Here is a 13,481-nt window from a genome sequence, read left to right as displayed (position 1 = left end):
GTCTTTTTCTCCTTTCAGTTACTTATGAATTGGGGGACAAAACTAAAAACAATGCCATCTGTAACTTTCTTTTGTAGCTCAGAAAAAGTAGGAGATGGATGCATTAGCTTTGCAGAGTGCCAGGATGGTAAAATGCAGCTGTTCAGACATTAGCCAATAGAGAATGAGCAACAAAAGGAAGGAGGAAATCTAAACCAAAAAGGTGGATTACACTACAAATAATTAAAAGCTCCCTCCCCGATCATTTTTCATGGCAAAAAACTAATATATATATAAACATGAATCTTTTCCCATCGTGAAGGCATAGTTCCTAATGATAGTGGCATCAAAGCTAAAGTTCACATGAAACAAGAGGGTAGAGTAATAGCTAAACTCATTTCCTTTCAAAGGTGATTTGCAGTTCTTAATACAAACACTCTTTACTTCAGCAGTAGGGGAAGACGGGGCCTGGGGAAGGTCCCTTTTAGGATAATGCAAAGTTTGTTTTTTTGTTATTTTATACTCCAAAAAGTAGAAATAGAAACTTTGCAAAAAAAATATGCAAGATATTAACTAATCAGAACTTCATAGGTCAGTTCCACAGAGGTGCTATGTCATCTATAACATGAAAACAGACCTGGAATAATTTACATTCTCAAGAATCAAAGAACAGCCTAATCAACAGCCTTGACCCAGCTCTCTCCAGTTTAGAAAACACATGAAAGCACCAGTCACAATAGGTCTCTGCATAGATCATAACACCCTACTTCACCCCTTTATTTATTTATTTTTATATGATGTCATTTAGTCTTGCCATTTTAATATCCTGATATTAGAAGCTCAAACTATTACTACTAATGATCAGCGAGAAAATAAAGCAACCACCGTAGAGAAAGGGGCAGCACAACTGAGGGCTACAAATAGGCTGTGTAGTCATTTAACAGGAGCATTGTGAGGTTTAATGTTTGTAAGGAACTCTGAGATCCTTGGATAGATGCTGCTACATAGAATTACAAAGCTATATCGCTGACAAGTCTGAAGTCACTAACAACAACTGGCAACAAAGATGTCTATCAGTCTCCAAGAGCCGTTTTTTCCATCTTTATGTTTTACTAATCCCAATCATACACTAGTGCAGGAGTACCCTCAAAATATGTCCAAGGTGAAGAGAATTCTTATGCACTACTGATCAGATGACTGTTGTCAAGTCTTGTTCTGGATATCTCCAAAGCAGTGAGGAGCAATGTTGGGATATACATTCAAAATCAGTTTCCATAGATGTAAAATCCATGTGTTTAACAGATGTTGAAAGCAATAAAAAAATCAACTTTTTTAAAGAGAAGAATCCCTACATATCCCCTGTAAATTGTACCTACTCAGTAGGGTTTTTTTGTGGAAAATTAAGGGCTAAGACATGAAATACTGTAGGACAAAAGTAAAAAAGTAAAATGATCTTAGGAATTTTATTTGATGAACTATAACAGGGGCAGGCAACCTGCGCACATGAGCCGATTTTCAGTGGCACTCACACTGCCTGGGTCCTGGCCACTGGTCTGGGGGACAGAGCCGGCTCCAGGCACCAGCGCAGGAAGTAGATGCTTGCGGCGGCCAATGAAAAGGGGCGTCACGTCCGGGTCTTTGGCGGCAGGTCCTTTAGTCCCTTTCAGAGGGAAGGACCGGCCGCCGAATTGCCGCCGAAGAATGAAGCAGCGCAGTAGAGCAGCCGCCAAAGTGCCACCGATCGCAGCTTTATCTTTTTTTTTTTTTTTTTTTTCCCTCTCTCTCTTCGCCCCTTGGGGTGGCAAAAAAGCTGGAGCCAGCCCTGCTGGGGGGCTTTGCATTTTAATTTAATTTTAAATTAAGCTTCTTAAATATTTTAGAAACCTTATTTACTTTACATACAACAATAGTTTTGTTATATATTATAGACTTCTAGAGAGAGACCTTCTAAAAATGTTAAAGTGTATTACTGGCACACGAAACCTTAAATTAGAGTGAATAAATGAAGACTTGGCACACCACTTCTGAAAGGCTGCTGACCCCTGAACTATAACAATGGTTATGGTACTATTGTGCAGTTCTAACACCAGAGAGATACTGTGATCCTCTGGAGAGGGCACCAGACTGGTAGTTAGGAGGTCTGATTTGTATTCTTGGTTCTGCCACAGACTGGAGGGGAGGCATTAGCCAAATCGCTTAACTCTGAACATTTGTTTCCTCATGTATAAAACAGAGGATAAAACACTTTAATCTGTTTGAAAAGTGTTTTATAAATGCTATACATTATTATTAGAATAATAAAATATTGCTACTCAAAAATATGTGTCCAAGATAACATAAATGATTATGTTATATAAACATAATTATAACAGATATTTAACAAGCTGTTTCCTTTGCTGGTTTGGGGAACTAAAAGAGTAGAGTTTTGCTGACTTTTGAAATAACATTTTATTTTAGGAAACTAAGTTGATGCCACTTAAAAACTTGGCCAGATAAGTTATGGAATGTATCCACATTACTACCTCAATGCTTTTAACATGAGATTGACAAGAACCACTGCTAAACTTAAAGACAAGGAGACCAGAAAGCATAATATTGATAAGACTTGAAGAGATAGGATTTTCTTTTAAATATTTAATATAACCATTGTAAAATTCCACCATAGCTTAACAAGTGTTTCCCCTAAAATACAGAATGGTTCATATCAATATGAGATAAAAACTGAAATAGACCATACAGAAAATATTGATTACAAAAAGATACCATCACTACAATTTATTTTGCCTTCTTTTGGTGATAGATTTAAGTTTAACTTAAACTTGCTGTCCATAGACCACAAGCAAGTGCTCAGTGGACTACTAGCAGTTTGCAGACCAAGTTCGAGAATTTCTGTTCCAATTGTATCTCAAACTGTGGTCTGAGAACTCCTAGTAGTCCACAGAACATTTGCTTGTGGTCTATAGACAGCTAGTTCATCACATGGTGCTGGCTTCTTATTTCTAGAAGCAAAATTTGATTAAAAAAACTAAAAATGACACAGGTATATTAAGTGATTGCAGTGATCTGTGGGATAACAATTGGGAAGGAAGGTGTCCATGAGACCAATCTCTGTTTAAAATGTGGACCACACTATGAACAAGATTGAGAACCCTGAATCAGAGAACCTGCATGAAACTGAAAAGTTGCCAATAGTACCTGTAAGTTTGATTTTGGACAAACGTGCCAAAATTCCTGGTAAATCATCCAGTTGTAGCTTCATTTCTTTCCACTGTTTTTCTTCTTTGGATTCTGCTCCTACGGCTGTTGCCAAGTCTTCTACAATTGCAGCTGAATTTACTGCTTTGAACTCATTTCTGTTCGAAGTCTCAGACAAAGGTGGGTGGAGAGGTGAAACTGGTCTGATCTCACGTAGAACTGTTTTTTCTTGACCCAAATGTTTTTTCTCAAGGAAAGGAGGTGCAACTGGATCTGACTTCGGTTTTGCTTGCTGACTGAGGTCTTTGTTGTACTGTGTTACATACTGAATAGAAAAATATATATTAATTTGAGATATTTTTAAAGAAGAGTTAAAAAGCTTTTCCTATCAATAGCTTGCTAATGACAATAGAAATAAATAGTACTACTACATTTTATTGCTATATTTCTTTTATGATTAAAAAAGAGAATTTCATGGTACTGATATTGCAAAGTTAGCCTGCATTTCAAGTGCTCACTTCATTCACAAAGGGGTGTCTGCAATTGCACAAGATACAACAAAAGCAGCTTTCCAATTCGTTGCTGCATAAATAACGTTAGTTTAAATTCAGGGAATTACTTCAGGCCTAAATAAATTTTCCCTTGCAGTTTCAACTGGAAATATTATTCTTAACTACTTCTTGTTCTAATCTGTTGTGTACTGTTGTTTGTTCTACAAAAGTTTGCTCCACTTTAAAGCATGTTGTGGACACGTATTGTATGGACACGTGCATATATAATTTGATGTGCAATTAATCTCCAATTAGTAGAAGTGCTAGGTATCTTGCAGTCTTTTAAGATACAGTCAACTGGTTCAATAGCCAGAAAAAGCTCTCTAAAAGATAATCCCTTATCCAACTAGAAATTATCTCCCTCAACTTAGTTTTCCATCATCAATTCCTAATTTCAGTTTAATTTACCTTACCTAGTTTATCTATACCTTTAGAGAATATTTGAAAGAAAAAAAATATAGAAAGACAAAGATTAGGATGTTATTGCACATGATGCTTCATTTCTCCCACTGACAACGAAGAGGCTAAGCTGCAATTAAGTTTTATATTGTGTTTTTTGCTGCATTTACAGCTCCTCTAAAAAGTTTCAGGTAAACGAAAAAAAGCACTTAGCTTTTCCAACCCCCCAACTTTCTTGCCTAAAATGTTCCATTTCACATATACCAAGCCAAATATACAAACAAGGTGTAGGTTTTAACAATCTGTGGTGCAATACTTGTACAACTGAGTAATAGAGGTTACTAGAAGGGCTTTCTGGGGTTGGTAGGGAGCTTTTCACCTCTGAATGACCAAGTCACTAGCAACAAAAAGTCTGACAGTTTGGTAACCCACATGTGGAATGAGTTATGATCTCACTCTGGTTCCTACTGGACAGATATCCAAAAATACCATCAACATTGAAAGTATCTGGTCCTTTCATGTCAATCACAGCAGACACACCACATAATAGACATAAAGATTGAACTATCATCCTAGCACTAGAGATGGTCCTTGCAAGTCATGGTTGCAGCACATGAAAAAGGACAGTGAGGAGAATTTTACACCGTTACTATCCATTATGCATCTGTTCTGTTAAGAGGAGAGGGATTTCCTTGAGCGGTCTGTGACAGTTATAGCTTTCCAATATAAACAGCTAATGCACTGCCTATTTACATACTACAAAAGAAATTAATCTATTATTTTAATCTATTCAGGACTTCTCTCAATGAATTAGCACTTAAAGTAAAAATTCTGCTTTTTCTTTTGCAGGTTCACTCTATTCCAAATATAAAAATTTAAGAAGCAAGCCTGACTTTACACTTTGCCCTCAAAAACTCTGGCAGAATTAGATCAATATGTTTAAGTTTCAGGATGAATCTTTTAAAAGGAAACACACTACTCCAGAAAATGAGTGCCATATACCACTTGTAATTGGTAAATATTTTAATTTCCTACGTAGCATAAGGCAAAATAGAAAAATAGTCAACAGGGAATAAGACACTCTCTTGACTTACCATTCGTTTGAGGAAGTTAAGGTGCTGAAATGTAATCCATCTTTTATTGGCTACTCCACAACAGTGCATAAACTTGCATGGCATTTGCCGTACTGCTGGTTTCAGAAGGTGCCAGACAAATAATCCTGCACAGAAGAGAGAGAATGTTTGGATCTCAATTGTTTCTTCACAGTAAGGATTAGAAGCAAATCCACTGGCAATGCTTACTGTCCTCAGCACCATGCAGCACTCCCTAGGAGGGCTAAGCACAAGCACTACTTAGGGAGCCTACAGGATGTTTGCAGACTAGATAGAGGAGCTGAGTATTTTGCTTTCCAGACCCCTCCCAGAGTTAGTTTTATAACTTTTTCCCCTATTCCCACCTCCATATGCTATAAATGTATTTACCGAGACACACATCAGCAACAAGCTGGAACATTTGCTTAGAGCAAGTACTTCACATAAAAATAGCACTAGAGTTAAACAGTCACATTAACAGGAATTTTATGCCAGCCCTAGTGCATATCTTTATAACTGATCTTAAAAACCTGAGCTAGTCAAGTGTGCCATCTAAAACCATCATAAAAAGGGAGAATTCAGTTTTAACAATATTTATGAATCTGGTGTGTGTGTTTTACACATCCAAAACTACACACGACAAGTCTATGGCCCAATAACTAGAATTGTAGGTTCTGGGGAATATACAACCTCATGATTTCTTTAACAGGAATTCATCATACTGTTGTGCAAGTTACTGAGAAAAGAACTACATAACCATTTTTATTACTTGCCATTGACTTTCTATACATAATGAGGATGCTTTTTTAAAGGAACACTCAAGTAGTTTCTAGGTTTTCATGGCAAAAAAATGTTGTACAAGTGTTATTCAAAAATGTCAGAGAAAGTTTGTTTGTTCTTCTGGACGGGGAGAAAGACAGAGTTGGAGGATTTAAATACTTATTTGCAACTTTTAAGCCAAATACCACAACAGCATGCCACTGCATGAGAGCAAGAAAGAGAAAAGAATGGAGATAGGTGTACTTTATCTGAATTATCATTAAAAATGTTCTGTTGCATCACTGTTTTAACCACTGCAAATGGCAATTCAGTTGACAAAGCCTTGTTGTTTTAACTAAATTCACCTTTTCCAGACTATGCCTCATTAGTGAATATCTTTGCCATATCAGTAACTATTTCTGAGTGAAGGACTCAACATTCCCACTCAAGGCCATAATCTATAATATAAGAGTACAACTACTTGCTAAATAATGTTTCTGTAAAATGTGTTGCTAAAACTGTTCATTGTACCCTCACTAATATGGGCAAGGATTTTTTCTTTTGCCTCAGGCTATGTATACACTACCGTGGTAAATCAACCTTAGCTACGCAATTCCAGCTATGTGAAAAACGTAGCTTAGGTCGACTTACCGTGCGATCCACACTATACTGGGTCGATAGGAGACACTCTCCTGTTGACTTACCTTACTCTTCTCGTTTGGGGTAGAGTAGCAGGGTCGACTGGAGAGTGATCTGCAGTCAATTTGGTGGGTCTTCACTAGACCCACTAAATTGACCCCGGTGCATCGATCCCCGGAGCGTCGGGGGGGTGGAGGTAGTGTAGACACAGCCTCAGAATCATTTTAATTCAACCATACATATATCACTAAATAGGCTGGAGTTATTTTAGGAGGTTGAGGTGGTAGAGTTACTCTATAGCAGCGGTTCTCAAACTGGGTCAGGACCCCATTTTAATGGGGTCACCAGGGCTGGCTTAGACTTGCTGGGGCCCAGGGCCAGAGCAGAAGCTCGAGCCCCACCACCAAGGGCCAAAACCAAACCCTGAGGGGTTCAGTCCTGGGTAGCAAGGTTCAGGTTAAAGGCTCCCTGCTTGGGGCTGAAGCCCTTGGGCTTCAGCTTTGGCCTCGTTGCCCAGGATGGTGGGGCTTGGGCTTTAGCTTTGTCACCACCCCACCCACCCACCCACCCCACCGCCACCACCACCTGAGGCGGTGGAGCTCAGGCAGGCTCAGGCTTCAGTCGCCTCTCCTGGGGTCATGTAGTAATTTTTGTTGTCAGAAGGGAGTCGCAGTGCAATGAAATTTGAGAACCCCAGATCTATAGCACAATCTATAGGCACACTGTTCTCAGAAAAATTAGTCTCTATTTATGTATTCTCTATTTGTACTGCAGTAATACTCAAAATCCTCAGTCATGACTGACATCCCAGTGTACTACTCCTATATAAACAGAATCCCTGTCCCAAAACATTTATAATCCAAACCCCTGATCCTGCAAACACTTATATAACTGAAAAATTTTACACAAGTGAGCAGTCTCAATGGGACTCACCTGCATAAAATTAAACACATATGTATTTGCAGGATCAAGATGTAAAAGACAAAATGATGAACAGAAGGGGAAAAAGATAAAACATACAAGTAGTTACTGTGTGATAAACATCATGTTATTCAGGGTTTCAATACTGTTTTGATTTTTTAACAAACAAACAAATCAGCTTTGCCCAACTGCTCCTCAATCAGTCCAATACTTCCTGTAGGTGTAAAAGCAGAACTAGAGGAAGGATTTAGAAAAAGAGAAAACAGTGTCTTTTTATGTCAACGTGAAACTGACAGGATTCTTGACAATCCTGCTGTTGCCTACAGATTTGCTAATAGCAGCAGTGAAACTTACTAATGTCACGCTGCTGCTAAAGGTAGCAATGGGATCAGAGGAGCTGTCTGTCTGCAGACTCAGCCAAAGGAAACCACCTCCGATCACATCTGGAAGATTTTCTCTGACACCCTGAGAATTGTATTTATTTAGTGAAAGATCAGACTCTGTAGGAATTCATGGCCCATACCTCCCTGTTCAACGGGGACAGATGTTCATTCAGGATGGGAAGCTCCAAGTCCTACTGTAGAAGAGCTAGAGAAAGTCCTTGCACCCAGTCCAGACAGCACCAATATGACACACACACCCGGCCCCACCCTTCCCAGAAGCTGTTCTAATCCCCTGCCCTCAAGCCACATCCCTGGCCGGGCATCCTCCCGTCCCAGGGCTCCCAAGCGCAGCCCCAGACACACGCACCATAGCGCGGCAGGGGAGACGCTTGAGGAGTGAAAGGTCCCTCGGACCCCGGCAATGGGGGGGAGGGGGGCTCCTCAGACAGGGGCAGCCGTCGCCCCCCTGACAAGAGATCGGGCAGCTGCGACCCTTTCACTCTCACACACACACACACACACACACACACACACACAAGCCTCTCCCGGGCGGGACCGGGACAGCCCGGCTCGCTCCCTGGCCCACCCGCAGCCCTTGCCCTCCGAGAGCTCCCCACCCCCCCCTTGGGTGAAGGATGCCGAACCGCGCAGGGAGGCGGTGCTGCCCCCGGTGGGTACCTGTGAGAGCCCGGGGTGGGCCGCAGCGCCGGGCCGCGCTCATAACCCGCAGCGGCACCTCCCGCTCCCTTCACCCCTCACCGCCTGGGCGCCGCCATCTTGCCCGGTTCGACCGCCAAACTGCTTCCGGGTCAGCGCTTCCGGGGCGGGGAATATAGGTCACTTGGTGACGGGGCTGCTGCAGCCTGGTATGGAGCGGCTGGGCCGCAAGTAGCCCAACTAGAATGGGATGGCGGGGCTCCAGGAGCCAGGCCGGGAGGGGGCGCCCTAGGGCGGGGGCTGGGACGGGAGGCAGGGAGAAGGGTGCCCTGGGGCGGGGGCGCGGGGCTGGGACGGGAGGCAGGGAGGGGGGCGCGGGGCTGGGACGGGAGGGGGGTGCCCTGGGGCGAGGAGAGCGGGGCTGGGACGGGAGGCAGGAAGGGGGGGTGCCCTGGGGCGGGGGCGCGGGGCTGGGACGGGAGGCAGGGAGGGGGGTGCCGTGGGGCGAGGAGAGCGGGGCTGGGACGGGAGGCAGGGAGGGGGGCGCCGTGGGGCGAGGAGAGCGGGGCTGGGACGGGAGGCAGGGAGGGGGGTGCCCTGGGGCGAGGAGAGCGGGACTGGGACGGGAGGCAGGGAGGGGGGCGCCGTGGGGCGAGGAGAGCGGGGCTGGGACGGGAGGCAGGGAGGGGGGCGCCCTGGGGCGAGGAGAGCGGGACTGGGACGGGAGGCAGGGAGGGGGGCGCCGTGGGGCGAGGAGAGCGGGGCTGGGACGGGAGGCAGGGAGGGGGGTGCCCTGGGGCGAGGAGAGCGGGACTGGGACGGGAGGCAGGGAGGGGGGCGCCGTGGGGCGAGGAGAGCGGGGCTGGGACGGGAGGCAGGGAGGGGGGCGCCGTGGGGCGAGGAGAGCGGGGCTGGGACGGGAGGCAGGGAGGGGGGCGCCGTGGGGCGAGGAGAGCGGGGCTGGGACGGGAGGCAGGGAGGGGGGTGCCCTGGGGCGAGGAGAGCGGGGCTGGGACGGGAGGCAGGGAGGGGGGCGCCGTGGGGCGAGGAGAGCGGGGCTGGGACGGGAGGCAGGGAGGGGGGTGCCCTGGGGCGAGGAGAGCGGGGCTGGGACGGGAGGCAGGGAGGGGGGCGCCGTGGGGCGAGGAGAGCGGGGCTGGGACGGGGGGGCGCCCTGGCAAGGCTAGGGATGGGCACTTGGTACCCAAGAAAGATAGGGAAATGGGAATGCTGGCCTAGTGGGCACTGGCATCCTGTCAGTCAGGGGCAGGGCACTGTGGCGTGGGCGATCATGTCTAGACCCATAATTCACATGAGAAATTTGCTGCGATTTAATTTAAACCTGTTTTTAAACCAGTTTAGTTAATACAAATCCCCTGCAGTTGAAGAGTATCTTTTTCAGTTTAGTTCATACCAGTTCCTCACGAACACTGAAATAAGCCTGGTTTAAAACCAAATAAGAGAGTTCACACAGCCTTTTACAGCAGTTTAAATAAGAGTTTAAAGCCATGCCTTTAGTTGAACCGGTGCAATTGTCTCATGTAGACTAGAGAGTTCTCTTCCTCATCTGCTGGTGGGAGGAGAATAGAAAAAAGATACATGTCTTAGTTACATTTGAAGTTGGTAGTAAAATAGGAGACCCATCTACATGGCAGTGACCGTAGAGAAATCATATAAAAAGGAAACTAGAGCAGTGAGAAGCATGTGGAGCAGATAAAAGGAGACAGCCTGGGAAGATGCAAGGATGTGGAGAAAAGTTATCCAAAACATAGGGACTGTCTACTACTCGGGTTGTACAGTGCTTAGCACAATGGGGCCCAGTTTTTGGTGGGTCCCTAGGCACCTCCGCAATAAACATGGTTAATAAAATCTTCACTGGGAAAGAGAGACCTGGAAAACAGTGTAACTGAAAGGCCTAAGGCAATAGAAAATTAAATATAGTAATTATTATAAACATGGGTATGGTAACAAATTAAGTATGTTTTATAAGACACACACACACACACGTCTGTGTAACATAATAAAAACCCAACCAAATATCCAGGAGTGCTGCTACTGTGTTGAGTTTTGACCTGATGTCTAAGGGCTGGTCCCCACTTAGTCCGGACTTCGGACTAAGGTACGCAAATTCAGCTACGTTAATAACATAGCTGAATTCGAAGTACCTTAGTCCGAACTTACCGCGGTCCAGACGCGGCCGGAAGTCTCCCCCCGTCGACGCCGCGTACTCCTCTCGGCGAGCTGGAGTACCGGCGCCGACTGTGAGCACTTCCGGGATCGATTTATCGCGTCTTAACCAGACGCGATAAATCGATCCCAGAACATCGATGGCGTGCGGCTGGACCAGCCGGTAAGTGAAGACTAGGCCTAAGTGAAATGGATGTAACTGCTGAACACTAGCATATTTGTTAAGAGACTAGATGGGATGATAACACACAGTTTTATTTTATATAACATTAATGATAAATGCATTTCATTCTTGCCTCCCTGCACTTGCTGAGTCCCGTTGAACAGCCAGTGCAGATGTTCCCTGCCCCCCGCTCCTGAAAAACAGACAACTGATGAACAGATACCGTACACAACTAAGTGCAGACCTCTATATCCTTGGCTGAACCCCATACTGTGCATCCTAGGAAAAGTCAAGTGGCTCCAAACCCCAGTGTTTTGCAGGGGCTCCATTATACACAGAATATTGGACTCCATTTTGTACACAGTGGTTCAATATCTATATCTATTTTATGAGAGAATTGTCTAACAGTTCATACAAAACGAGTAGCTTTGCCTTTGTATCCACCTATCACTGCTGAAGGCAAGAATTACTTGAGCGCATTATACAGTTTGCTGGGGCAGTGGTGTGTGTGATGCGTTCCCCCTGGGGTGCCACCTGAAACTGAGGTACCACTGAGCCCCCTAACCCACCAGCCTGGGCTCCCTCTCACACTGTACTGCTGTGACAAGTTGCTACGCCCTCCAGCCTGCACTTTCACCAGCTGCAGTTACAAGCAGGCTTTCTAACCACCAGCTTCCCACCCTGGGACCCCAGAGCAGTACCCTCCTGCCCTGGTCAAATCTGGCCAGTATATTGGTTTAGTACCTGGACCGCCTCTCCCTCAATGTGAAGAGAACAATGCACACTTGTGGTAACCAAGCAGAGATTTTCCCCAAGCACTCCAGTCAAAGATCACTGGTTTAGATAAAAACAAAAACTATTACTAACTACAAAAATAGATTTTAAGGGATTGTAAGTGATAGCAAACAGATCAAAGCAGATTACCTAGCAAACAAACAAAATATACTAGATAGATTGGATATGAATAGCGGATTCTCACCCTAAGAGATGATACAAGCAAGCTGCAGATTCTTAAGGAGCAAGCTGCACTTGGTTTACAGCTTGGAATCCTCAGGTGTTTCATACACAGGCTAGAAATTCCCTTAGCCTGGGTCCAGCACTTCCCCCAGTTCAGTCTTTGTTCCTCAGGTGTTTCCAGGCATCTTCTTGTGTGGGGAGTGAAGAACCACAGATGATGTCACTCCCTGTCTTATATAGCTTTTGCATATGGCAGGAGCCCTTTGTTCCCAAAGCTTGGTTCCTAGACCAGTCTGTGGAAAAATACTGACATCCCAAGATGGAGTCCAGCATCATGTGGCCTGCTCACATGTGCTTGTAGAGTCATAGCAGCCATCACTCTTAGGAAAGCTCACCAGGTGAGAGATAAGCTTCTCTAAGGCCTATTGTTCTTTCTAATGGCCCATTACCCTGCATAGGCCTTTTACAACCAGCTGTTTAAACTGAAAGCATCTTGTCTAGTGGGCATTACCCAGGTGTAACTACATTTGAAATACAGATACAAAGTCAGTATTTATAACTTCAGATACGAAAGTGATTCATGCATACAAATAGGATAATCATATTCAGCAAATCATAACCTTTTCAATGAGACATCTCATATGACCTGTCTTGCACACTATGGATGGATGGATGATCAGCCCCAGTGTTCCCAGTTCCCACTTGTTCCCAAAGACCATCAGTGCAGATACTTGCTTACTGATAAAAGCAACAGAGGGTCCTGTGGCACCTTTGAGACTAACAGAGGTTCTGTTAGTCTCAAAGGTGCCACAGGACCCTCTGTTGCTTTTTACAGATTCAGACTAACACGGCTACCCCTCTGATGCTTACTGATAAAGGAATGCCGGGGAGGGATAGCTCAGTGGTTTGAGCTTTGGCCTCCTAAAGCCAGGGTTGTAAGCTCAATCCTTAAGGAGACCATTTAGGGAACTGGGGTAAAAATCTGTCCGGGGGTTGGTCCTGCTTTGAGCAGGGGGTTGAACTAGATGATGTCCTGAGGTCCCTTCCAACCCTATGATTCTGTGATCTATAATAATATCACTATGAAGAATATTGGGTACAGTGTGATTAGTAGTTGCATCACAAAGCTTGTTGGTGTAAAAGCTGCATTACGAACAGCCCGCAAGGTGCAAGTAAGAGTTCTTGGCAGGATCTCAAGCTTATGACTCATGAAGACACCTCTAAAGTCCTACAACCTTCCGTGCTCACAGCATTACCAGTGGACTGCTTGCCTCCTTTATCACTGTATTTTCCTTGTCCACATCCCTAGACTCATCATCAGTAAATGCTGCAGGTTTACACTCCGTCTGTGGTCATGAGGTAAGAGAGTGCCTTGGAATTTGAAGAGGTGACCACAACACATACTCTAAAGGAACTGAGCAATGCATGTTCAAAAGCATCTTTTGCTTGGGGGTCCAACTGATGAGGGTTTAGTCAGGGAGTTGTGAGACAGGTGGGAGATTCTACATTTATGCTGGCTCAAGCGTTTAGAATTGGATATACTAAACTGGTAGTTGCTCTGACTTCCTGGTGGAGGACAAAAAGGAAGAAGCTGGGAACT

General features: G+C 44.7%; 1 protein-coding gene across 1 annotated transcript in view; it reads right to left on the bottom strand.

The window, feature by feature from the left end:
- Nucleotides 1-8,700, bottom strand: part of LOC128847959 (protoheme IX farnesyltransferase, mitochondrial) — a 175,959-nt gene extending 167,259 nt beyond the window's left edge. Inside the window, exons 1-3 of the mRNA XM_054047682.1 lie at nt 8,596-8,700; nt 5,219-5,343; nt 3,175-3,499 (exon numbers count right to left, since the gene is read on the bottom strand). Coding sequence (XP_053903657.1) covers nt 3,175-3,499; nt 5,219-5,343; nt 8,596-8,638 — 493 coding nt within the window. The 5' untranslated portion in view covers nt 8,639-8,700. The remainder of the gene's footprint in view (nt 1-3,174; nt 3,500-5,218; nt 5,344-8,595) is intronic.
- Nucleotides 8,701-13,481: the final 4,781 nt, after the last annotated feature.

The sequence above is a fragment of the Malaclemys terrapin genome, chromosome 13, assembly GCF_027887155.1.
Source record: "Malaclemys terrapin pileata isolate rMalTer1 chromosome 13, rMalTer1.hap1, whole genome shotgun sequence".
NCBI lineage: Eukaryota > Metazoa > Chordata > Testudines > Emydidae > Malaclemys > Malaclemys terrapin.
This window is presented reverse-complemented; position numbering and strand designations above follow the sequence as displayed.